Raw genomic sequence first — 25,713 nt, 5'->3', positions numbered from 1 at the left:
CAGAGAAACAGCTGATTGGGTACTGCCTCTGTTTTATTAATCTAAATGGAGACAAAATCTTCTGACTTAACCCTTTTTTTTGTATTTTCTTTTACTGTAAAAAATAGTCAAAGATATTAAAATGTGAGTGTTTCATCCACTAAATAAAAAAAAAAAAGGTCAGCTGGAAAAATGGAGATGGGGGAAGATGTTGGGTTTTTAGAGGATATTTTTTTCTCCAGATTTAGGTTGAAAACTCTGAGTGTAGAATATGGAAACATCCCATCTTTCCACTGGTGTTTACTTTCAAACTTGGAGTTTGAAATTTCAAAAGGAATATTGGATTAAGAGATACTTCTACATATTAAAATCTGGTACCATATATGAGTATATTAAAAACGGATATAAGCAGAAAAAGCACTAAGTCATATAAACCATGTGGTAGTTGGGCTTTTTTGGTATCTTCCTCTTTTTGAAATTAAAAAATCACAAGCAAAACCCCTCACATGCAAGACAAGTATGTATTCAAATGTCATTAATAAAAGAAATTTGTTTGAAATTGGTATTGTGTTCTTGCAGTAAGAGTGAAGCTGATGTGAGAGGCATTGATGGAAATAGCTGTACTGATTAGAAAATTCTGATTAAAATTGTTTTGCGTTTTTAAAATGTCCTATGTAGTACTTTTCTGTGGGCCCGTAAATATACACTAAAGCTATCTCTGCTTTATCAGAAAATTGAAGTTAAAAAAGCTCTTTCAAAGCTTTTATATTACATTGACTAGCAATCAGAGAAATAGATCTACTCATTTGGAATTGACTGAATTCACTGGAATTGAATTAAGTACAAAAAAACAATGCAGAAAGCAACTGGAAAATAGCACTTACCTACATTATATCTTAGAGTGCTTCTTAAAGCTGATTATTTGGTCAAATTACCCATGAATCCATCAAAACCACTGGGTTTGCAGGCACAGTTTCACTTGTACAGGTCTTATTCCATTACTTGATAGTACTTTTTATTACTTTCACTATTTTTGGACACTTAAATAACTCTGATACTTGTTGTAGAGAACATTTGCTTCATTTAGAAGTTCTGCTTTGGTCTGTATGGTTTCATAAAACTTCAAACCAAGTATGCAAAATGCTTTTGTATGTAAGCATGTGAGAGGAAGCTGCTACACAAAGTGATTATTTTGTTTATTTTAGGGATGCAATGTCTTTCTTATTATGGTCTCGAGTTGGAACTTTACTTGCCATTGGAACCACGAAGGGAAACTTGCTTATATATAACCGCCAGACTTCTCGCAAGATTCCTGTTCTTGGTATGCATTGTTTTGAAATTAGGCTTGCACATTTGAAATGGTGGAATTTTGCCACTGTGCTTGCTTTTCTTTTTTGTTCTGTGTGTGAGTATGCAAATCAAAAATGTGCTTATACTCAACTTGCACCTTCCATTTTTTATATTGGTGGTTTTATAGTTCAGTACATTAAAAGAAAAATATACACATACGTGATGCTGTCTCATGAGAAACCTGTGCTGTCTTTCTTCCTTTACAACTTGCAAGGGATTTATGTGGTTATTGTTGTTGCTAAGTTACTTTTCTTATCTGCTTAGGACACCTGTGGACAATAAAATTAAGGATAGAAACTTGATGCAAAGAAATGGAAGAATGGGGACTGTGCAAGTTCCTATGAGGCCAAAAGACTTCCATCTGGGCTTAGAAAGTACATAAAAAATTGTGTATTGAGTTTGTAATTTCTTTGCTAAGTTGCTTCACATTCTGATAATTTGAGTGGCCAAATAGAATGTATTTCCGTTCCAGATGTTTTCTGTGGTTGTGTCCATTTGTATAGTGTAGGTTTCTTTCTTTTTCAGGTAAGCACACTAAGCGGATTACTTGTGGTTGTTGGAGCACTGAAAACCTTCTGGCTCTAGGCGGTGAAGATAAAATGATTACTATAAGCAATCAGGAAGGGGATACTATCAGACAGGTAGTATTTATAACCCACATTTGATTTTACGACATACATTGATACTCCTGGTTCTTGGGAGAGCTACGGCATAAAGGAACTAGGACCTATGGGAGTCTATGCCTTTTCAGTCCCTCTGTTTGCAAGGATAGAGGCTTTGGGAAAACTCATATAGGATGAGGGCTTATCTAAACATTTGAGCCTCTGTGTTATGCAGCATGATTTATGATATTAGAATCTCTGCTGAAATTCTAACGTCATTATAATCCAAACTGACTTCGTTTTTTTTCCAACTTTTTTCTTTTTTTTTGTGTTACTAAATGCAATGACAGCTCTATCTATCCTTAACACTAAAATGTACAGGGCAGGAATAATGCAATTGTTTATCATTGGTATTTGCTGCATTTAGTACTGATTTTTCACTCTGAACTTCTTTCTTGCAGACCTCAGTGAACTCAGAACCCAGTGATATGCAGTTCTCAGTTATGAAGACTGATGAAAGAGTATCAACCAGGGAAAGCACAGTAAGAAGCTAATACAAAATCCTGCAAAAAGTGTTGATCTGCTGGCAATAAGTGTGGGCCAGGATTTTTTTTTCCTTGACTTAAAATTTGATAATTTGATGTTAAAGCTTTCATTTTGTTTTTAGCTATTATTTTTTTTCTTCCCCCCAAAACCTCCTTCCATTAAAGTAAAGCTATACCCCTTTGTTCACTACGGATGTGTTCATAAAAAAGACAGACAGCAGTTCTGCAGTAGTAGTAAACATAATAGAAGGAGATGTGTGCAGGGACTTAAAGAAACACAATATACACGCCAATATATGCAAAATGTAGATGGAAACAGTACAAGAATGTCAAACCTGCAGAGATGCCTCCTTTCAGAGGCCAGTTTTTCAGCAGACAGCAGATCTGTTTTGGGAACAGACCCAGTGCTCTTTGGGCTTTTGTCTTGTGCAAACCTCAGCATTGGTGAGACTAGAAGCCTGGTATCAATCTTCCTTGTGAGCATGATTCTGCTTCTGTCTAGATGGCTGCATTTATTTTTTTGTCTTCGTTGTCTTCCTTGAGTGAATCAAGGTCCATTAGATCAGTCAGTGGTGAAGTACAGAAAAATGGGGTAATGATAAGGGTTAGCAGAGCATGCTAGTAAATGATCAGCAGTTACGTACTAAAACCAAAATCTGTGGATAGCAAAGTGGTACTGTGTTACAGTTAGTCCAGATCCATACACTTAACTATAGGCAGATAATTCAATTTTCAAAATCAGATATGGTCTATGCAGTATAAGGGTCAGGAAAGAATTTCCCCTGTATTACATTGACAAGGGTCTGTAGTTTTTTTTTTTTTCTCTGCATGCACTGCAGTGTTCTCTGCTTCCTAGGGTAATTTTAATTAACAGATGTTTTGAAAATGCAGGAACTGAGGGCTTTGACACCATTGATTTCCTCTGCTGCTTCTCAGGATGTGCAGTAGGCTAGGCTTCTCTTTTTTTTTGTTTGTTTCAGCACTCAAATTTGCTGTAAAACATCAGAGAACGTTCTGTAATTCTGTAGTTCTTGGTTTGTGCTTGAATGGTGTGCAGCAGTTTAAACCACATACCATTTATTGTCTAGGTGTCTGTTCTTGCAGGGGCATGGCTTGATAATGATCAATTCCAGTCTGTTGCTTAATCACCCTGGAAAAAAAAAAAGCAAGTTGGATCAAAATAAGTAGTGTGTTAACATGCATTGAAATGTTAATTAGTGATGTGGTTTAGTGGAGGATTTGTTAGTATTAGGTCAGAGGTTGGACTAGGTGATCTTGGAGGTCTCTTCCAACCTAGATGATTCTGTGATTCTGTAATTAAATAATTCCTATAATTTCTTAGAAAAGTTTAAGAAATAGTATTTCTTAAATAGTTCATCATTCAGCTGCAATGGAATTATAAGCAAATTGTCTTAAGAGACACAAAACACACTTGAAAATTTGAGATAAATTTAGGAAATGCAGGTCTGAATTTGAGTTGTATTTCTGAATTGATAGATTTCTAGGTCAGCACATGCTCAACTTTAAAATACCTGCTATGTCAAAGTACAGCTTTGTATTTCAGTCTTTCAGCACTTATATTACAAATAAACCATCCTCTTCTTTTTAGACAAGGAGGGCTGGAACAGAAGGAAATGTAAAATGAACTTGTAAACAGCCCTTCAAAGTATCTTTGTTAAAGAAAAAGGTGAAACAATCTCCTTCTCCTTTCTTTTTCTAAAATGAGTGCTTTACTCTTGCCTGACAATCACACACATTATGGTAACAAAAATATTAAAAGAAAAAAAGTTCCATCACCCTGCTTTTGACTATGAAGTCTAACAACTCTTGTGTTTTTCATCAAAATAAATGTGCTTACCTAGACTGATATCAAACTGTAAATATGCATGTTTAATACAAACTGATCAGGCTGTTTCTTGTGTTTTTGGTTTGTTTTGGTTTGTGTTTTTTGTGTGTGTGTGTGTGTGTGTTCGAATTGGTGTTCTTGTGTTTGAAATCTCAGCAAGTTACTTGAAATAGCAGTGTTGTGATAGCCATCACTACAACATTCCAGATGGAAATTCTGTAGATTGAAAAACACGTTGTTGTTCAATTGAGAATAGTCCAACAGGATCCGTGTGGCCTGCTGCCTTTTCCCCTGAGGAAATGGGTTCGCATAATGCTTCTGCAGGGACAAATGTTGAATTTGAGATGTGTGCTCTGCTGGGCTTTTATTTAGATCTGTGAACTGCTGTCTCAGAAGGGGAATATCCTGAAAATCTCTTCCATTGTTGATTAAGGCTCAGGATTCAAATCCATGGGGCTCTTATGGATTCCCTTAAGTGCTGAATCTCATCTTTTAGGGAGAATGTAGGGCTTTATTTTAAAGTGATGCCATTCTTGCTGAGTTAATTTTTTCTTTTCATTCATTGGCAGGTAAGTGTAGTGGTCGGCAAGAAGACTCTCTTTCTTTTTAATTTGAATGATCCTGATAACCCGATTGATCTGAAATTTCAGCAGTCTTATGGCAGTATTGTAACCTACAGATGGTGAGCAGACTTCCTTAATGCAGCATTCTCATATTAGCAAGTTGAAGATTTTCCCAGTAGTTCTGATAAAAGCTGGAAATGAAAGTGTATATCCCTTGCTTACACTGGACTTCTCTTGGATGTATGAATCTACATTTTGTAATCCTTTTGTTTAACAGTTCACTGGCTACGAAAGCAGTGTTGTCAAAATGTATTCGTCATTGGTATGCTCTGTTTTAGAACAATAATACTGTTGCTGTCCTGACAGTAGATAAAATTGAGGGCTTTATAGGTTGCTCTCCATTTGGATGAGTAACTGATGAAAGAGCTGGGGGTGGAGTTGAATCTTTTGGCTTTTTTTCTGGGTTTACAAACTTAAGTAAAGTTCTTGTAGCTGCCCTGCTCGGTAATCTAATTGGTTAATATTCATTTGAAGAAACCCCTAACTAGAAGTTTCCGTTCTGTACCCAGAAGTAGCCATCTTGTTTCTATATCTTTGACACAGTCTTTGTTCAGTCAATGTGTTATTGACACTTACTGCTAACACTTAAACTCTGTAAGAAAATTTGTATCTGCACGTTTCTTAATTTATGGCCACATATTTAACAATATGGATCTAACGGTCTGCTAGGAAGCAGACGGTTTCATTTGTAATATTTTTTTTTTTCAATTAAGCAGATCAGATACAGCATGTCAGGGTTAATTCAAACAAGTAACTATTTCTGGTTTAACCTGATTATTTGTATTTGCCACTATGAAAAATAAACAAGCCATCTATTCACAGATACACACTGTAGCTTTGGTACTTTCACTGTGTTTGTAGCAGCATGCCTTAAGGGCAAAATGACTGCCATTATTGTTTTTAGCATAGCTTTGAAGTGACAGAGTCAGCCATAACCTTGAAATGGAATTTTCCATCTTCTGGCATGCTTATTCTAATGATGATACTCAACTTCCTTCTCCTCGCATCGTTGTCATGTATTCTGCTTGCTGAAAGTAGAAGGGCATTAAAGAATTTAGAAGAGAGAATAAAGAAGATTTAAGATTAAATGCTGAGCACGCTTGCATGAAAATTTTGTTTTTCTCCTTTAAGATATTTGTGTTTTTTTTTTCACCTTAATCTGTACTATACTGTATTGTACTACACTGTATATATAAATTCCCATACTTTTATTATTTTTCCCATTAAAGAGAGGCATTGACAGCTTTTCATGCTACATAAATATATCTCTTCTGGTAATTTTTTAACAGGTATGGTGATGGCTACATTATGATTGGTTTCTCACGAGGGTGTTTTGTAGTCATTTCTACACACATTCGTGAAATAGGTCAAGAAATCTTTCAAGCTCATAATCATAAGGATAATCTAACCAGCATTGCTATATCACAGTCATTGAACAAAGCTGCATCATGTGGAGACAATTGGTAAGGGATGGTTTTATACATAACAAATAGGGTTCATCTCTTGTAACTTCATCTGTTTCTTTCCCACCCTGGAGGCCTTCCAAACTGGATGAGTTGTGCCTTTTCCTCAGATTTTAGTTCTGTGAACAAATCATTTTGTACAGTTGCAGCAATATCTATTTAGAGTGTCGGATAACGAGAGAGAAAGGAAGAGACTGTGTGTATTGCTCTTTAGGAAATAGAAGGCACTTTACATTCATGCTCTAATTTTTCTCAATTAGACTGTCTTGATAGGGCTGGATTGTGTTTATTCCAGTTTATGATGACTGAAAATTGTAGTAGTGAGAATGACTGTTTATTTTTGTTTCAGCATTAAAATCCATGATCTGTCAGACCTGAGAGAGATGTATGCTATAATAAACTTGGATGATGAAAACAAAGGTATGTTAAATAGTCCTCTGCTTGAGGAATTAAATTTTTACAGTCGGGTAAAACAGAATTTTGATGGTGACTCTGTTTACATTCATGCATTAATAAAAAGTATTGTTGCTGAAAAACTGTATAAATATAGAAATTACCATAAAGTCCTTCTTTCTCAATTAGTATACATTTGGAGACTCATTGCAAAATGGGAAAATGCAGTTATTACTAACAAGTTTTAAAGTATAGAGAAGTACAGCTCTAAGAATACTTGATTAATTACAGGCTGTCAGTTTTTCAGGTTTGGTTGTGGTTGTTTTTTTTTGTTGTTGTTGTTGTTTTTGAATCTGTATTATGTTCTATTCAGATTACTAAAATAATATACTTAACCGTTTTCTGCTTATTTCCATATTTTTGGGATGATTGAGTTTTTTGGTGCTTTTCTGCATCTCTTGGACTAAGGGATGATGCCTAATGTGTTCTCATCCTGATTTGTGCAAGTAGCTTCCAGAATGTTATAAGTTCTTGAGTAACAAGTTACTGCTATCATCTCCTGTTGAAGTATCAGCAGATATTGCAGTTATTATTATACTCACTCTTAGGAAGATGCTAAATTAGTAAATTGTGGTTTTGGTTTGAGTGATTCTAGTTAATCTTGGAATTATATTAATTGGTTAGGTTGTAATACATTAGTACACATATTCCTAGGTAGGAATTCCTGTCATTGTCACATTTTAAAGTGAAGTAATTGTTTCTTGGTTTCATTTCGGTAGTCCAATAAATGATTTTTTGCAAAAACTTGTAAATATTTTAGGTGTAGAACAGCTGGCTTGGACAGATGATGGACAGTTGTTGGCAGTATCTACACGAAGAGCATCCCTTCATGTTTTCTTGACAAAGCTTCCAATCCTGGGAGATGCTTGCAGTACGCGGATCGCATACCTCACTTCTCTTCTTGAAGTTACTATAGCCAACCACGTGGAGGGAGTATGTTAGCCTCTTCCTTTTAAACTTTGCTTAGGTAAAAGTAAAGTAAGAATTAATAGTGGATGGAAATTGATACTCTTTTTCTTACAGGAGCTACCAGTCACTGTCTCTGTTGAAGTAGAGCCCAGTTTTGTTGCTATTGGTGTCTATCATTTGGCTGTAGGAATGAACAATCGGGCTTGGTTTTATGCACTTGGAGAGAACAGTAAGCATAGATTTCATTCTCTTATTTTAAACTACTGCATTGTTTTGTATCTTTTTTTTTTTTTTTTTTTTTTTTTAAGTGCAGTATTGTGTAATTGGTAAATGTTCGTGTTGTTTGTATGGTGTAAGATGAAATTTGTTACGCTATAATCAGATTTTGGACAGTGGTGTCTATAGTTTTCATGCCTCTCTAACCAGAACCTTTTTTGAATAACAACAGATTAATCAAGACTGTAACAATATTAGTCACAGTTGCATAGGAAGAGATTCTCTTGTACTTTCTAACTAGTTTTCTGACTGCTAGGAAGAAAGTCTCTGCATGTATGACTTGTCCCTCTGCTTATTTGTGAGTTCTTCACATGTGGTTACTCAGCTGCAAATTTACATTATAATTTACATTATTAAAATCAAAATGCTTATATCTGTTTCTTTTCTGTTTGAAATCTGTAGATGTGAAAAAGCTTAAAGATGTGGAGTACCTGGGTACAGTTGCAAACATGCATCTTAATTCTGATTATGCTGCTGCTCTCTTTGAGGGTAAAGTCCAATTGCATATGGTAAGAGCTCTGGCAATTTGGAGTGCTGAACTAATGAGTAGATTTAAGTTAAACAAGTTTTAAACTTGAGAGAAAATGGTGTAATCTTCTGTTAAAGAAAATAAAAATAAAAACTCTTCAGATATTTTTTTTCTGGCTAATTAAAATATAAAACTGAGTTTCTAGAGACTTTAGAAATATAAACTACTCTAGAACATGTGAGAGAAAATGTTTTCTTTTGAATTATTTCCCGTGGACAGGAAAAGTTGTTTTCATCTCATTTGCATACAGTTTGATACAGGTAAAACTTTGATACATTGTTGTTAACAGTGTAGTGTTTAAGTTCATTTTATTCTTTACATTTAGATAGAAAGTGAAGGCTTGGATGCTCAGGAAGAACGGGAAACTCGTCTCTTCCCAGCAGATGATGATAAATGCCGAATTCTATGCCATGCTTTAACTGGTGACTTCCTCATATATGGCACAGATGTGAGTATTATTTCTGTTTTTAAGTGTCTTTTAAAACAGAATATATTTCTACCAAATGATTTGGATTATTACTCATTATATTTTTAGCAAGAAATTATGCTTCTGAGAAATTTAATGTGGATTATCTTCTATGCAAAAGCAGTCAAAATTGCATCCAACTTCCTTTACTATTGAATTTATATGAGATGCTTTGGCAGGAGGGTTAAGTCTTGCTTTTACTAGTGTTTGGTGCAAAGGGCTGCTTTTTAATAAGGTCATCGCCTCCTTTTTTTTTTTTTTTTTTTTTTGGTCCAGCCTCCTAAAAAGCCTCAAGTTTTCCTATCCTGCCCAATAACATCTGTGAAGGAGAAAGCCAAAAAAAAAAAAAAAAAAAGGTGGAAATACTTTTATTTAAACACTCTCCATGCTCAGAATTCTAGGAAGGGAAAAACTACAATCAAGTTAATAATCTACTTGCTATTTATTAGTGTCATTATTAGCTGTTTCTGTTATTGCTTACTAGACTGGAGTTATTCATTATTTCTACATTGAAGACTGGCAATATGTGAATGAATATCGTCATCCTGTTGGTGTGAGAAAAATTTTTCCTGATCCCAATGGAACCAGACTGGCTTTCATAGATGAAAAAAGTGATGGCTTTGTCTACTGCCCAGTAAGTTAGTGTGGGATACCCATGCCATTGTATTTACAAGTAAGCTCTTACATGCTGGAGTGACTTAAGTTTTTTTGTTCTCTATTACACACACTGTATGTTGGAAGAAGAAATTGCCAGAAAGGCTTGAAGATAACCTAATGGTAATGTAAGGAAATACAAATGTCACAGTAGATCAGGACAATTTAATTATACTAATTTCCTTGTCAGTAGTTATCAGAAATGAATGCATTTGTGTATTCAAATACAGATAATTTAGCCAGGTAACAAGTACTACCTTTCAGTTTCACTGCCTGTCTTAATACCCTTCTTCTAAGGAAAATAAATATCATGCTTATAACATGTATTTTCTCCGTTTACTTCCTTTATGAATTAAACAATTTTTGTTTGTTATTCAGAGTCGCTGCTCATAAGAAAACTTCTTTGTAATATGAATTTCATATTTCTGCACTACTTTTATTTCTTTATTTTTATTCATTATTATGATGAAAATTTACCTTGTGTCATTAGTCTTGCTTCCTAGTAATTTGACTTTTGCATTATTTGTAGGTAAGTGATAGATTATATGAGATTCCAAATTTCTCACCGACTATTAAAGGAATCCTGTGGGAAAACTGGCCAATGGATAAAGGTGTTTTTGTTGCTTATGATGATGATAAAGCGTATACTTATGTCTTTCATAAAGATGCCATTCAAGGTACTGTAAATTCTTTTAAAATCTTATTAACTATTTCAGTTAATAAAGCAAAGCAAGTTCTATTTTTTTCTTTTCTGTTAAATATTTTCATAACTGCATATGAAAATGAACAGTATTACACAAGTTTTGAAGTGGAACCGATTAACAGAAAAATAGTTGCTGTGTAGGTTTCTCTGTAAAGTTGGTCTTAACCCTTCAGGCTTTATGCTACTATAATCTTTTGTCTGAAATGTACATGTTGTGCTTTAACTGAATTTTGAAATATTCATGAGAAACTCTTTGGATCGAGATGACAAAACTCGTATTCACTTACTGTAATCATAGCAGTTCCTGTATTTTTGACAAACACCAATAAATTTATCAACAAACATTTGGAAAATTACTGTAATAATTTAGAAGATTTAATTATGTATTTTTACTATGCTGAAAAAGCATACACTTGTACAGTAGATCATGACTTTGAGAATTAGAGATTTTGAGTTAATACACAGCATATCTACACTGACTGCTTATCATGTTTTTCACCAAGTAGGGATTTTTTAAAATGAAATCTTCTTTTCTTCCTGATCCTAAAATCTAGGATCCAAGGTTATATTGGCAGGTGGCACTGATGTCCCCTTTTCCCATAAACCTTTGCTGCTGTATAATGGAGAACTAACTTGTCAGACTCAGAGTGGGAAAACAAACAATATCTATCTCAGTACTCACAGTTTCCTTGGAAATTTGAAAGACTTTGGACCTAATGAGCTGGCAGAAATGCTTACTCAAACGTTAATGTTGAAAAGGTACATCTGTGTTTTAATTATATTGTGTAAAATGTTTTCTTCTGTGCTTATAGCTCTATACAATGTATCCTAGTGATCTAAAAATGTCATACTGAGTATTGATAAATTATATTGATCCCTCAGGCCTTGTAGTTGTCTATGCAGACCAAAGTAAGTGACAAACTGCTGCTTTATTTGTTTTTCCACTGTCAAGTAAAAGTAATTTTTTCAAAACTGATCTGTGGTTCTATGACAGTGGCTCTTCCAACACCAGCTAAAAGTGATTCTTGCCCACTCACCTCACGATGTAATGAAACAAAGAAAAATCAGTATAATGGAAAGAATGCCAGAATAGGAAAAGCAAGTGATTTCCTGAAAAAGTGTGGTAGAAATGGGAGAATACAGTGCAGTAAGTTATATATTTGTAGTTCTCCTTTATTTCTGGTAATTGTCTCTCCATGGCTTAGAAGTAGAGACTTCTTGGTTTTTCCCTGCCATAGTATTAGGAATAAAATGTATTGAGAAGGAATTTTAGATACAAGTAATATTAGTTTTAAGTTACTTTTGTTTTCTGAAGGTTTTCTGAAGCCTGGGAGATATGCAGGCTTCTGAATGACCCATCTGGTTGGAATGAACTGGCCAAAGCCTGCTTACATCATATGGAGGTGGATTTTGCAATACGTGTTTATCGGACATTTGGTAATGCTGGGATGGTGATGTCACTAGAACAGATAAAGGTAAAATGTAAAGTCACTTTTAATGGGAAACATTATGCATTAATTCTTAAGAATTGCTGAATTCTTATTCTTTATGTGGAAATTTTGTTTCTTTTTAAATAAAAGGTGAATTATTTTCAAGGGAGTTAGTAGTCAAAGAGGAAAAAAAACATTCAAACTGCAGAACTGTTGCCAGTTTGCTCTTCAAGTGGTTGCAGCATTCTACTGGGATGCACAACATTCTTTCCCACATTTGCGTGAGAGCAGCAGGATATGTCCATGTGTCAGACAAACTCTTTCCCTTTGTTATTTGTGAGAAAATGTTTAAGGCCACTAATATTTCCTAGGCAGATTGAAGTTAGATTTCTAAAAGTGTACGTGAAATTGTACCTTAAGAATATGCTTCTGCAAAATGCTGATTTTAGACAGTGATTGCAATACTGGTCTTGAGCTACAAAAAGAAAGTGAGGGCTTTTTCTGATTTGTAGAATCTGATACGTATAATTGTCGAATGTCCAGATGTATTGTTTTACTGTGTATAATAGATTATGTTGCTTATGACCTTTTTTTTTTTTTTTTTTTTTTTTTTGTCTTTTCACATTCTGTAGCACCTATTGTGTCTTTTTACAGGGAATAGAAGACCACAACCTTTTAGCAGGACACCTTGCCATGTTTACTGGTGATTTTAATCTGGCTCAGGATTTATATCTGGCATCCTCCCGTCCTACTGCTGCACTTGAGGTATTCAAGATGTGTGATTTTTTTTTTTCTGCAATGTTCACCTTAATGTTGGAATATTTTACTTTCTGATAATTTTTCCCTTTTATAGTTTTCTTCTTGCTCTTGTGTGACCACCTGCCATTCTTTTAGGATGTATGTAGCTCTCTCACATTGTCTGCTTCCTTCTAGAACACTAGCTCTATAATTGTATTTATATAATATTGTAAGTATTATAAATATTATGGTCTTATAATTGTACAAGTATAAATTTCATATTACAATTCAGAATTTGATATCTGCATCAGAAAATGTTGCTCTTTTTAATAGATGCGAAAAGACTTGCAACACTGGGACAGCGCGCTTCAGCTGGCTAAGCGGTTGGCCCCAGACCAAATCCCATTCATATCAAAGGAGTATGCAATGCAGCTTGAATTCACGTAAGTTCTCCTAAAATGCTGCTGTATAAAAATATTAAACCAGTGCTCGTGCTAATTAGAAAAACAATGGAATTGAGATACTTTAGCTTACGTTATTGCTGAAAAGGGAGCCTGTCAGTTCTCACAGCTATAGTGCCTAGAAGACTGTTTTTGTAAATACTTCATGCTAGAGATGTAGGTTAGCAAATTATTTTTGATTAATTACAGTATATCTGCGTTCTTTTCAACTGGTAGGTCAACTGTATTATATAATCTACTAGTAGTTCTTTGTTGCAGGTCAGTGTTTGGAAAATAGAGAAAATTCACAGCATTTGACACTTCTTATGTTGGGTGAAAGCCTTGCATTTAAAACTTTAGTCTGTCTTTCCTTCAAGACCTAAGAACCTTCATCTTCTCACACATTTTAGATAGAGGAGTGTCAAATTTCAAGCCTGACAGTCTCTGGAAGAGAGAATGTATCATCCATTTGCCAGATATTTAAGTCTATTTTATAGCTAATTCTTTGCAGATTAAACACTTGGTTTAACATCAAAACAAAGGGGAAAATTCCTATATATTAGTAGAGTTTCTGAAACTCTACTAATATATAGGCATCTCCATAATGCCCCTAGAACTGTGGGAGGACACTTGCTGGTCACAGAAAGGAGGGAATGGGCAGCTGAAGCTATGTGACCATCTGTAACTTGTGTTGTACTTAAGAAAACTGAATATATTGAAGAAAGAAAAAAAAGCTTTAATTTTTATGATGAAAAAATACTAAATAATTTTAGAAGATTGGTTTATTTTCCAGCAAAATGTGTGGAAGTAGAGATTAAATTATTGAGGTATATTGCACACTTGGGTACTCTTTGCCTGTCTTTTGGGGAATTTTATTGGTCTCAGTGTAAAGGAATTGAGAAACGGATGGCCCTTTTGACTAATTGCTTAATAAAGTGTGAGGAAAACACAATCACATACTGTGTGCCTTCCATCTTTTGTATGCCTTGCATCCTTGTATGTGATCTTTGTGTCTAAAGCAAGGCAGATTGATGCATAACCTGTCTCAAAGATCTGTTATAGTGGGAAGGGAATTATCACTTCCTGTTAAAACTGTTGTTCCATATAACTTTCAATTTTCTTTTAGGGGTGATTATATTAACGCTCTGGTGCATTATGAGAAGGGAATTACTAGAGACAATAAGGTAATTCCTTTTCAGTAATGATAGCATGTGTACTATCATACTAAACATTTAGTTGTCGTGTTTCAGATTTACTAGGTTTTTGTATTCAGCTCTAAATCTGTACAACTACCGCTTTGGGATACTAGTCTTTGCACTTCTGTTATTTTTAATACACAGAATGATGCTTTCTCTACTTTAATACTGCCATTGTATTAACATGGCACAACTAGACTTAGGTTTTTATCATCTGAGCAGTTTCATAATAGACATGCAAATGCCATGAGTAATATTGCCAGGATTTTCATTGGTAAAACAAAAGTCCTAATTATTCCTTCTGTTCTTCTTTACTGAGTTGTTATCTGCATAAAGGAAGAGAAGGATTGCATTAGAAAATAAACATCATGTTCAATAGATTATCCCTTATTCTGGCATTATTTTCCCTGATATTTACAAAATGTCTGTTATGAAACAGATCAAGTGATAATAGGGAAATGTAATAGGGAAAATAACAATTGTTTTCTGAATTCAAGACATGAAATTACCACCTTTAAAAAAAATGAAGAGATACTGCAAGTGTAATATTTCTTTCTTTTTCTGTTTTTACTGTTGGTTTTGGGGAAAGAGGGGAGTGGTGCTGAGCCAACTGTAAAAACATTCTCTATAGGCAGAGAATGCCAGAGAATCTGGACAGATTTTGTAAGTAAAATGTAAAAATTTAAGACCAAAGGTTAAGAAGAAAACTAAGTGGAATTCTTCTTAATAAGTAAATAATAGTTGAAATTAAGCAAGAATTGCTAGACAAAAGTTGATTTAACTGAGACCATGTAATATTTTGTTAATTTGATTCGGTGCTTTGTTGCTATGGCTTTTGTGAGCTGAGGTTTCTGATGTATAACATATAGTTACTGCTTTTTATTTGATTGCTAGTACCAGGAACATGATGAAGCTTGCCTCGCTGGAATAGCTCAAATGTCCATTCGAACGGGAGATATCCGTCGAGGGGTAAACCAGGCCATCAAGCATCCCAGTAGGTTACTAAAAAGAGACTGTGGAACTATTCTGGAGAGTATGAAGGTATGCAGATGAACTAATAAAGCTAAGGTTGAATTTGTGAATACATTAAGATATTTACCTGTAATCAGAATTTACAAATGATATTATAATGATTTTCAATATTACAGCAATTTTCAGAAGCTGCTCAGCTGTATGAAAAGGGACAATATTATGACAAGGCAGCATCAGTATACATCCGGTGTAAAAACTGGTACGTACAGGTTCCAGGGAAGTGTTACATTTCTTGAGACAGAGGAAGTGCTGTGTGCTCTTTAGGAAAGAACAAATCTGTTAATACTGCATAATGTCTTATATTTCATTGATTTTTATGGTTCCCTCCTCCAAGCTTGAACAAGAACAGTGTTCACCAGATCTTCTCAAAAGCTTATGTTGGTTTAATTATAGTCTTAATGGAAAAGAAGGGTAGTCTTCCTGTTTCTTCTGGTTGTGTGATATGTTTAAATTAGTTACGTGTGATTTTAAGTCGTTTGTGCGTGTGTGTGTGTGCACACATGTGCACTCTGGATTTAATCATTTTATTCTTGTAGTTACTGTTCAGTTCATTAAATTTCTTTGGTTGTAAAATACATAGCTGAGACTGAATATTCAGATAGTTGGAAACAATTCTAAGTTTGTGGTTCAAATGGAGTCAGTATCATGAACTGTAGCAGCTAACATAATGTTCAATAATATTAACGTCTTAAATGAGTTTAGTTATCGTCAAACCTACAGTGGATAAGCACAATTTTTGGAGAGACTTAAGGCCTTAGTTTTTACCAAATTAAGTTTTATGCATTTTTAATATCAAGAGCACATTAAAAGATCAGAAATACCCCTCCTGTAGGTACGGTTTTAAAACTGTTCTGCTTCCGTAGATGAGTTGGAGAATAACAGAGACAAAAATGGTCAGTCCGGCACTTCTTATGCTCATACATCTCAAACAAAGAAGATACTGTGCTGCTTAAGGCCTGTATGCCTATGAAGCAGTCTGTAATTTCCAGTTCCATTTCCATCAAGTGCAGCCTTCTGAAAATATTAAAGTGCCTTCAAAGCTTATACATTATGTTAAATTACTGCTTTTTCTAACTCCTTTTCAATATCAATATAAATACTCGTGTTTTACTGGAGAAAATTTGAAATCAAAAATATTTCTTAAATGACTATTCTCTTGTCTATCTAGGGCAAAGGTTGGTGAGCTTCTTTCTTATGTTTCATCTCCAAAGATTCATCTACAATATGCAAAGGCCAAAGAAGCTGATGGCAGGTGTGTCTGCATGCTTATCTGCATTTATAAAATATGTTATTAGTGTTTATGGAATACATTGCTCTTTCTATAAAAGACTTCAAACTTTGCATAAAACATCCTTGTGAAAAGGGATTCTGAAATCTGTAAGTTTAAGTGTTACATTAAGATTTTACCATAGTCTAAGGACCTACCACTGGTATCAAATATGTATTTTAATTGTTGTTTTGTTCTTTTCTCCCATCCAAGCATTACTGTCTTTTTAGCAAAAATTATTAAAGGTTTTAAGGTACTGCACCTAATGCAGCATTTCAGTTAGTAGAGCGTTGAAGTCTAATTTGTTTCTAACAGCTCCTTTCATAAAGCTGTGATTTTTAAGGTCATTCAAAGTGTGAGTGATCATGAAAAAAAATTCATTCTAAAACAAATTACTGTTACATCTTAACTGCCCTTGCAAAATACTGAATAAAGTGAAACTATTGGCTGAATGATAAAGCCCAAAATAGGTTATATTTAATCACAAAAAGTAGTTTTCTGCTTGTCATTGTTTCTAAGTAAATGTGCTTCAGAATAATGACAGCTTATAATGTGAGACCACCAAAACTAAATGCTTGGATCGATAAGACTAGAAAATACTATTTATGTCAATTGCATAGTGTGAGAATGAGAAATTTCTTGAACTTGTTTACAGAGCGGAATAAAGTATGATTTTTGAAATTCTGCAGTTAGCTGTCTGCTTGGATTTTATTGTTCGCTCAGTCCCAAGTGATTTAATATGGAACCGATGGAACATATAATGTTCACTGATGGAACAGATTAACTACTTCTAAGATATACCCAAAGGGATGCTGGCAGAATAGGTCAAAAATACTGTTGTGGCAGAAATTCTTCTGTTGTCTCAACCTTCCATCTCCCAAGAGAAAATAAAGAGAGAAAGAAGAAAATAAATAAAGAAAAAAAATATTGGTAAATGCAGAACAAGACTATTAAATGCAAACTGAAAAGAAGATGACATGGAATAACCTCTTAGAAGTAAAATACTCTTTCTTTCATACCATGCTGTAAAGAGTTAGTTAAAGTTAGAAAAACTGAAACCATTGCTTTTACAGTTACAAGGAAGCTGTGATGGCTTATGAAAATGCAAAACAGTGGGACAGCGTAATCCGACTGTACTTGGATCATCTTAATAATCCTGAAAAGGCCGTTAATATTGTGAGAGAAACACAGTCTCTTGATGGAGCAAAGATGGTGGCCAGGTAATAATACATGATATAGATTAAAAAATCAGTCCCCTTTGAGAGCTATTAACAATGTTTCTTTCTTCCATGTTGTTGTCTGAGACTAAAACTGTTCTCAGTATATACATTCCACCCATATACATTCCACAAAATACAGTATGTTTCTTAAAACATTTGGAGTATTATTCGTTATGTTACTTAACTGAAGTATTCGTTTGTTCGTTTTGACTAGATTCTTCCTGAAGCTTGGTGACTATGGCTCTGCCATCCAGTTCCTGGTCATGTCCAAGTGCAATAATGAGGCTTTCACATTAGCTCAACAACACAACAAGATGGAGATTTATGCTGATATCATCAGTAAGTATTCCAGTTCAATTGTTTGCTTGCAATGTGTTGTGCTATTCTTTTCCTTGCTTTAGACCAATTTGAAATGATAAGACAAGGGCTGTGAAATCTGGTTTCCATTTCTGGTCTATTTTCAGTCACCATGTTCGGATTTGTCACCCTGTGTCTAATCCAGACCTATAAGCTAGGGTTCACTTTCAGCTTGGGTGTCTCCCATGATCCCCAGCATAGGTTGTTCTTAAATTCTTGACTGTGTTAGAGCTTTTTCTGTTTATCTACAGAGGTAAAGCATTTGTCTAGACTGTTTTCCTGTGTCAGTCGTGGAATTGTTTTCTTTGACCTTGATATATTTAGTACTATTAGTCTGAAACTTAGATTTTTTACTAGTAAAATTGATTTTTATCCCCTCTTTTCCTTTTGTCATGGTTCTTCTTTTTTTTTTTTTTTTAACACGTTCATGTTACTTGTCCTTTTTTTGTTTCCCCTTAAGGCCCTTCTTGGCCTGCTGTTGTCTCAGTGGGAGGCAAAAGGAGGACTTGCTGAGAAGCTCACTGTTACCTCAGGTTATCAAGTCAGTTAGTGGCTAGCTTGATGATTTGCAACACATTTTCTGTTTTTCTCCACTGTCAGGCAGGCTTCTTTGTGGACACAGTTTCACATAAATACTTAAGTTTCTATGAAATTATCTCATGTTATTGATTAATCTCTTCCTTTAAAAATCTATTCTTGCTATGGTAACTATAAAAGATTGACTACAGTGAGTTTGGCTTTCAAGGTAGACAGTATTATCCTATTATTCCTTATGCTTTCTTCCTTCTCTCCTATCCAGAATAGGGTTTTCCAAATTGTAATTTAAGTTGGTAGAAAAACTCTTTAAAACTTACACTGAAGAAGTGTCTGTCTTTGTTTTAGATGTGTACAATAAAATGGAAATTTGGTTAGAGGACTTGGTAGTATTCCCTGGTACTGCATGGTTAGATTGCTCCTGATAGTCTTTTACTCTGCAATACAGATAAACCCTCATATTCTTAAACTGTGAAAATAATCCGAGTGATAATCTCATAATTACTTGTTCTGTTTTATTGTTGCCAAGACATGATGAAAAAAAATAATAATTCCTGGGTCATAGTAATGCCATTTTATTATGTTCATTAAATAAAAAACAGAAATCCCATTACAGCGTAAAACCTATGGAAACAATTGTTACGCTGCGTTATTAGCTCCTGGTGTCTGATATTTAGTCTTTGATTAAGTAGAAAAACAAATGTGTAAGAATTTGAGTCTAGTTGGCATTGTTTTTCTTTGTAAAATAGGAATTTAATTCTTTGGTAGGCTTTTGTCTTACTTAATAAAAATGCTCTGCTATCCTTGCTTTCTTTGTGTTGCAGGTTCTGAGAATACTAGCAATGAAGATTATCAGAGCATTGCACTGTATTTTGAAGGAGAAAAGAAACATTTTCAAGCAGGAAAATTTTTCTTGCTTTGTGGCCAATATGCGCGGGTCAGTACTTAAAAGATAAGCCAATGAGAGTTAAATGGTTATAGAAACTGTCCAAAGTACAGGACTTCCAGATTAGAGAAGTTCATGGTAGACTTTTTATCTGCCTTAACGACTTAGATTTTTTTACACCTTTTTGTATCAGAGTAAGCTCTCTATATTTATTATTGGATTCTATGAATTATACAGTGTCATGCACATACATTTTTCAAACAGCAGAGGCTCCAGGTGAATCAACAACACACTATTCTCTGTGAATCTCTAAATGGCGTGAATGTATAAGTAGAATTTACTTAGTTTATTTGCTTAATCAGTGAAGATTTGGTCACTGAAAAAATAGGTTATTAAAGAGTGTTGCATATCCAAACTTAAACCATTATTTTAAAAGAAGGAAGTATTTCAATTGATACTCCTGACACACAGGTCTGTCAGATAATGCTTACTACATGTAAGTACTCTTACTTGCAGGAGTATGAGCTGGTACTACCTATATAGCATATGTGGTTATCCTGATGGCTGTAAAATACAATCAAGATAAGCATCCAGTGTGCCACTTTTCTGTCAAAAGACAGAAAGAAGCAACTTAATAAAAGTGAGGAAAATGTTAACTTCATGTATCTCAGTTTTAACTCTTTTTTTCTATTTCATTCTAGGCATTAAAGCACTTTATAAAAAGTCCAAATACAGAAGATAACTTGTCTATAGAAATGGCAATTGAAACAGTAAGTAACTTTGTTACAACAACAACAAAAAAATCGTATTTTCAAGAGGTTTACTTTCAGTGTTGTTGCATTTTCTTAGTGTCAATATATCTAGTTTCAGTTTTTAATGAAAAGTCTCCTTGTGTATAAGTATTTTTTCCTTTCTCTTTCATGTCATGATAATTTCTTCTGTCTTTATTTAATAGGTGGGACAGGCAAAAGATGAAGCCCTAACAAATCAGCTGATAGATTATCTTATGGGAGAGAGTGATGGCATGCCTAAGGTATTGGATTTCTATCACTGCTGTTGCATCCTGTTGCTGTAATGTAAGGTCTTTTGAGTTTATTTTGTCCTATTTTTTTGGTAGCTACAGATTGCTTTTCAGCTTACTCTTATTAAGGAGCAATACACATACGATCATTCTTTGATCCATTTCACCCAGTAACTCCATCTTCAGAAAGATAAGAAAGCAAGTAACTATCTTAGGTACAAGCATCTTTCTCTGAGCTTCGCAGAATAGGTCCAAATTAATGCTCACACTGAGGAAAAGAGACAAACTTAGCTGCTTGGTCATAGCAGCTAGCCAACTGGCAGCTGCCTTTCCCAGATGGTCAGTCAGCATGTGTGTCTCAACAAGCTATGGCACTGTGTTATTTTCTAGCAGAATGGGGGACTGGTCCTACTGCTGTTGCAGTGGAAGAAAGTAAGGTAGTAGTTAGTGAATGAAGGACAAAAACCATTTACACATCAACTTAAGACAAAAGTTGTGGATAGATTTTCAGAATTATTCAGCTCTCTGTTGTTTCTTAAGTGATCAATGACCGTGTTCTCAAAAAGAGCTTAACGCAAAGCAGTTCAGTTTTAAAGTGGGAATCGAAGGGAAGATGTGCCACTGAGATCACCTGAAAATGTGCCTGCTTTGTGTGAATGCCCATATGACAATGAAACCCTTTTTTGAAAAAAATCTCATTGGATTTCTTATTATGTACAGGTGTTTAGTTTAAAGTTCAGATTCATCAAGTTAGTTTTATCTGCAAATAGAGGCTGCAGTTCTGTAAACTAAAACGGAGTTTCTGCTCTGTGTTGGGGAATACATATTTATGATAAAAAGGAAAATGAAATAACAGGAAGTACATTTGAAGGTTTTTGATGTCAGACCTTACTAGTGTGGAAATTTGATTAACAACAGGCAAATAAAATACTGTGGATGTTGATTTGTATGTTGTCATTCATAGGAAATCTTCCTTGGATCCTTAGAAACACTTTTTTTTTTCTTGTATACAGTTTAGGAGGTGCTCTGTGTGCTAAGAGGCAGCTATGAGGCTTCTTTTAAAGTCACGCGATAAAATTTAGAAATGACCATTGCCCTTACTTCCAGTATTCCTGCTCCTTTGTTAATTGCAAAGCATTCACTGGGTGTAATAAAAGGCTTTTGGTAGACTATTTCATCTCTTATGTGTAGATAGTCATGTGGGAGTTGAAAGGTATTTGCTGACAGATTTTTGTGTATTAGTAGCCAATATTGCTTTGGTAATAATAGAAAAGGATAATTCACAGCGTAAGCAGAACGTATGTTAGATTTATGCTTGAAACGCAAGAAGTAAACTTTGACCATACTCAGTTTGTGATTTTTTTTTTCAAGGAAGATTAAAACATCCACTGTAAATACAGTGTTAGACATCAGAACATCAGCATTGAGGTTACGATGACAAACAGCTCTTTCGCAGGGTGACTGCTGGTGTGTAATCAGTGAGCCAAATGGCACTGCACCCAAGGTTTTCTGCTGTGAAAGCCAGACCTCAGGTGCAGGCACTGCAGTCTGCAATTTATTCCTCTGTCAAGGAACTTAAGCTCTCGAGCTCAAACTCACAGTAAATATAGTCAGATACAAAATTATATTTATAGAAGAAAGTGAATTCTGCCTTACTGAGGGGTAAGGTTTGGTAATGATGGAGGTGATGTGGTCTTGGCAGTAAGTCTGTTTCACCCCTAATGTTACAGATGTGGTTTTTGATTCTTTAGTGAGATTAAAAATTCTGTCTCTCTGCTCTCCATATAGTGTCAAGAGACTGGGGATTTGATATGTTAGATTTTTAGACACAACTAGATGGTTGATGGCTGAGTCAACCTGGCTTTGATAAAATTAAAATTAAGGAAAAAAATCCTGTGTCTATAGGATCTATTTTTATTTACCTTTTATTATTCATCTATGGTTTGAAAGTTGAACAATAATATAGTTTTGAGAGAAGCAAAACGTAATGAAGCAAATGGAATCCAACTGCAAGAGACCAGAAGAGAATGAAGCCATTAGAAAAAAAGTGTGAAAAATCTGAGCAGCATCTGTGTAAGCAGAAGTAACTTCATATTTATGCTGAAAGTAGGGTGGATAGAAACTGTACCATCCTGTCTGTCTTCTGTGAGCAGCAGCCCAGCCATCTGGCTGAAACACGTAGTGCCTAGGATGGGGTAAGGGAAGCGAGCTAAAGCATAATCTCCATAGTGAAGAGGTTTTTAAGATTTTACAAGACATCCAGCAGTCGTGTGAATGCTGTAATTGCCATATTTAACATTGTTTTAAAATTCAATGTAGAGCTTTCTGTTCTGTGTTTAAAAGCTCTTTCTTGTTCTTCTGAATGCTATAATCCAATCTGCCATAGTCTCTCTCAGTGAGTAACATAATTTTACTTTATTGACTCATACCTATTTGTTTAAAAAATCGACTTAGAAAGCAATTCACCCTTATCCTTATTATGCTACGGAGCCCTACCAAGCACTTGGGGTTGGTTTTAGAGAATAGCAGCTTTTATGTGGTAGTATTTTTGTAAAGCTGAAAGTGAGAGTGAATTTAAAATAGCCATGCAGCAGAAGCTTGCTAATCCTTTCGGCATTCATCTTCAAACCAGGTAATGGCTCAGAGCAGCCTGGTTGCTTTTCTCACCCAACAACCTTATGGGATTTTAATGAAGTACCATATTAGCAAAATTGTTATAGCTAGCATAATTTTGCTACACTACTGTCTAATAATGAACTCTTTCTTTTAATGTGTTATTATGTTGACTGTTGTATTTATTAACTTGCAGAAATTCTTAATTTTTCATGTGTCCCCTGTTGTCTTTTTCAGGAAACATTAACTAGCAAGCTTCTGCTGTTTTATGTGTGCATATTTTCTAAGTACAAGTGGTTTAAAAAGCAAAACTAAATTAAAATTTTACCTATCTAAAATTAAGATCAGATAGATTGCAATAATTCTTTTTTTCTGAAGATTTTAGGAAATGTGTTGACAAGTGATTATTCCTTCCTCTATTTATTGCTTTTAAAACGACTAAGGTTATGATATGAAAGTAGAATGTAAGACTCACTTCTTCTTAAACACCTTCTACTTTTATATTTTCTTCTACATACAGCTGCTGTGTGAGTTACTGAAATATTTTATTTAATGAAAAGACAAATAGGGGTATGGCAAATACCATTGGGTGGCTGGTCTTCCCTGGGACAGGATCCTTCTTCCTGGGCAGGAGAACAGGGAGAGGTGCAACCTGGACAGGGAAGTGCAGCCTTCTGCTACCCTTGGTGTAGCAGCTGTCTGTGTCAGCATTAGGAGGTGTCAGGAGCTGGGGAAAATTACATCCTGATCTACCACTCTTAATATTTTTCTTTTGGCTCAACTCAGGGAACTCAGGATAAATAATATTCACTAATAGACAGAGTTGTGTTTACTTTATTGTCCAAACAACTGTTTCAAAATTGTTAAATTAAGGTACTTCTAATGTTCTAACTTTGGATTGAGTGTTACTTAAAATTCCATTCCATCATTAGTTTACTTTCAGTCACTTAACATTTTGCCTCATATGGAGAGTTAAAAAAAATTTTGATTTTCCCTTTTTCTTCCTGTATACTAGTCTTTCTCTCTTGCTTTTATTTCAGTGATTTTTTTCTTGTTTTTTTTTTTTCTTTTTTTTTTCCCTGACTCTCAAGTAAGAAGTTAACCTTTGCAGTTGTCTTCTTTATCAGGAAATTTATTTATACCTTTCGTATTTCTCTTCCTTTGAATTTCTTCTTTTTTGTGTGTTTGAGACTTGCATACAAAATCTACACAGTGTTTCAGAGAACAGCACAATGTTGATTAATCCAATTATTTCTAAAGATTTTTTTGTATTATTTTAACATAAATATATACTTTGAAAGTGTTTGGTTTTTACTAATAATATCACAGAATTAGTTGTGTTTGGCTTCTTTTTTTTTGTTTGTTTGTTTGGTTTGGTTTTGCTAAGCTGTCCATAAAGCTACCAGTGTCTTGTTTTTTTTTTTTGTGATTTGCCTATATTTAAATTGGGAACATACCATTATGTACAGTACTGCAGATTAAATTAATCTTGACTATTTCAAAGAGTGTTATGCACTTTTTTTTTAATTCCATTTTTGAAATCACTGATATAAAATAGTGGTCCTAGGCCAGTTTATTATTATTTTTTTTAATAATTGTTCCTTTTCATCATAAGCAAGGCTATGTTACCTTGCAGTTTGTATCTTGGCCGTATTTTTAGGAATAACAAAAGGGTTTTGAGGGTTTTCTCAAAGTACTCATGGAAGCGCAGTTCTCTTGATGAGTGTGCTAGAACTTTGGATACCCATACTGCCATCTTGTTTTTTAAAGTTTTGGTTTGAAAAGATTTCACTACTTTTTTTGATGTTGGATTGCCAGTTCTTGGTTGAACCCTTTGCTGCATTTGCCATTCTTGAGTCCTGTTATATTAACAGTATGTAGTGTAGCAAATCAGAAAGTTTATGCACTTCGTTAGCTGATTGTCCCCATAATTTTCAACTGTTCTATCTGTCTTGGGTGTCTACCCTATTGTCCTGGTGCAATACACACTTTAATGACCAGCTGTAGTCATCCTTATTCACGCTAAGCACTATCTGCATCTAGAGCCACAACACAACTTGAAGCATCTCGAGGAAGATTTTGGAGTCCTTTGGTTCTCTTCTATTGCCGTAGATGACTTTGGGTCGGAAGTTGTTAGCTTTCCACCCACAGGGGGGGCAGCTAACCCCGGGGCCCTCAGAGGGCGTTCATCTGGCCCTGGCCGAGCAGCCAGAGCTCCCGGGGGAAAGAATGCAGCATGGCTAGAGCCTGGTGGTGTGGACAGCACTTCACAAACAGGGCAGCTTGTCCACGGCCTTTGGAAAGCGTGGTGGTGGGATAGGCAGGTCAAGAAGGGCAACACCACAGTATGTGTTTAGTCAGTATTAATTGCTTTTGTATCGTTTACTTAAGGATGCCAAGTACCTATTCCGCCTGTACATGGCACTGAAGCAGTACCGAGAAGCTGCCAGGACTGCTATCATAATTGCCAGGGAGGAGCAGTGCTCAGGTAAGCCTTTCTCTTCCTGATTTCACAACGTATCTGATGCTACAGCCTTGCAGTACTGCAGGTACCATTATTGATACAGGATTGCACTGTGTA

The 25,713-nt window shown here is 34.9% G+C and overlaps 1 protein-coding gene across 1 annotated transcript in view; it reads left to right on the top strand.

Annotated features, from left to right (window-relative positions):
* Positions 1 to 1,928: 1,928 nt before the first annotated feature.
* WDR19 (WD repeat domain 19) overlaps positions 1,929 to 25,713 on the top strand; it is a gene marked incomplete at its 5' end in the record, with an annotated part of 30,490 nt that continues 6,705 nt past the window's right edge. Inside the window, 25 exons of the mRNA XM_084286460.1 lie at positions 1,929 to 1,970; positions 2,393 to 2,473; positions 4,892 to 5,004; positions 6,235 to 6,408; positions 6,758 to 6,828; positions 7,622 to 7,794; positions 7,885 to 7,999; positions 8,449 to 8,555; positions 8,901 to 9,023; positions 9,526 to 9,675; positions 10,225 to 10,372; positions 10,953 to 11,157; positions 11,714 to 11,873; positions 12,483 to 12,593; positions 12,900 to 13,009; positions 14,133 to 14,190; positions 15,103 to 15,243; positions 15,351 to 15,433; positions 16,403 to 16,486; positions 17,575 to 17,721; positions 17,936 to 18,060; positions 19,437 to 19,549; positions 20,200 to 20,268; positions 20,454 to 20,531; positions 25,524 to 25,620. Of these exons, the coding sequence (XP_084142586.1) occupies positions 1,929 to 1,970; positions 2,393 to 2,473; positions 4,892 to 5,004; positions 6,235 to 6,408; positions 6,758 to 6,828; positions 7,622 to 7,794; positions 7,885 to 7,999; positions 8,449 to 8,555; positions 8,901 to 9,023; positions 9,526 to 9,675; positions 10,225 to 10,372; positions 10,953 to 11,157; positions 11,714 to 11,873; positions 12,483 to 12,593; positions 12,900 to 13,009; positions 14,133 to 14,190; positions 15,103 to 15,243; positions 15,351 to 15,433; positions 16,403 to 16,486; positions 17,575 to 17,721; positions 17,936 to 18,060; positions 19,437 to 19,549; positions 20,200 to 20,268; positions 20,454 to 20,531; positions 25,524 to 25,620 (2,878 nt within the window). The remainder of the gene's footprint in view (positions 1,971 to 2,392; positions 2,474 to 4,891; positions 5,005 to 6,234; positions 6,409 to 6,757; positions 6,829 to 7,621; positions 7,795 to 7,884; positions 8,000 to 8,448; positions 8,556 to 8,900; positions 9,024 to 9,525; positions 9,676 to 10,224; positions 10,373 to 10,952; positions 11,158 to 11,713; positions 11,874 to 12,482; positions 12,594 to 12,899; positions 13,010 to 14,132; positions 14,191 to 15,102; positions 15,244 to 15,350; positions 15,434 to 16,402; positions 16,487 to 17,574; positions 17,722 to 17,935; positions 18,061 to 19,436; positions 19,550 to 20,199; positions 20,269 to 20,453; positions 20,532 to 25,523; positions 25,621 to 25,713) is intronic.

This window comes from Netta rufina (genome assembly GCF_964035555.1).
Source record: "Netta rufina genome assembly, chromosome: 4".
Classification (NCBI taxonomy): domain Eukaryota; kingdom Metazoa; phylum Chordata; class Aves; order Anseriformes; family Anatidae; genus Netta; species Netta rufina.
Note: the sequence above shows the minus strand (reverse complement) of the source record. Positions and strands in the feature narration are given on the sequence as shown.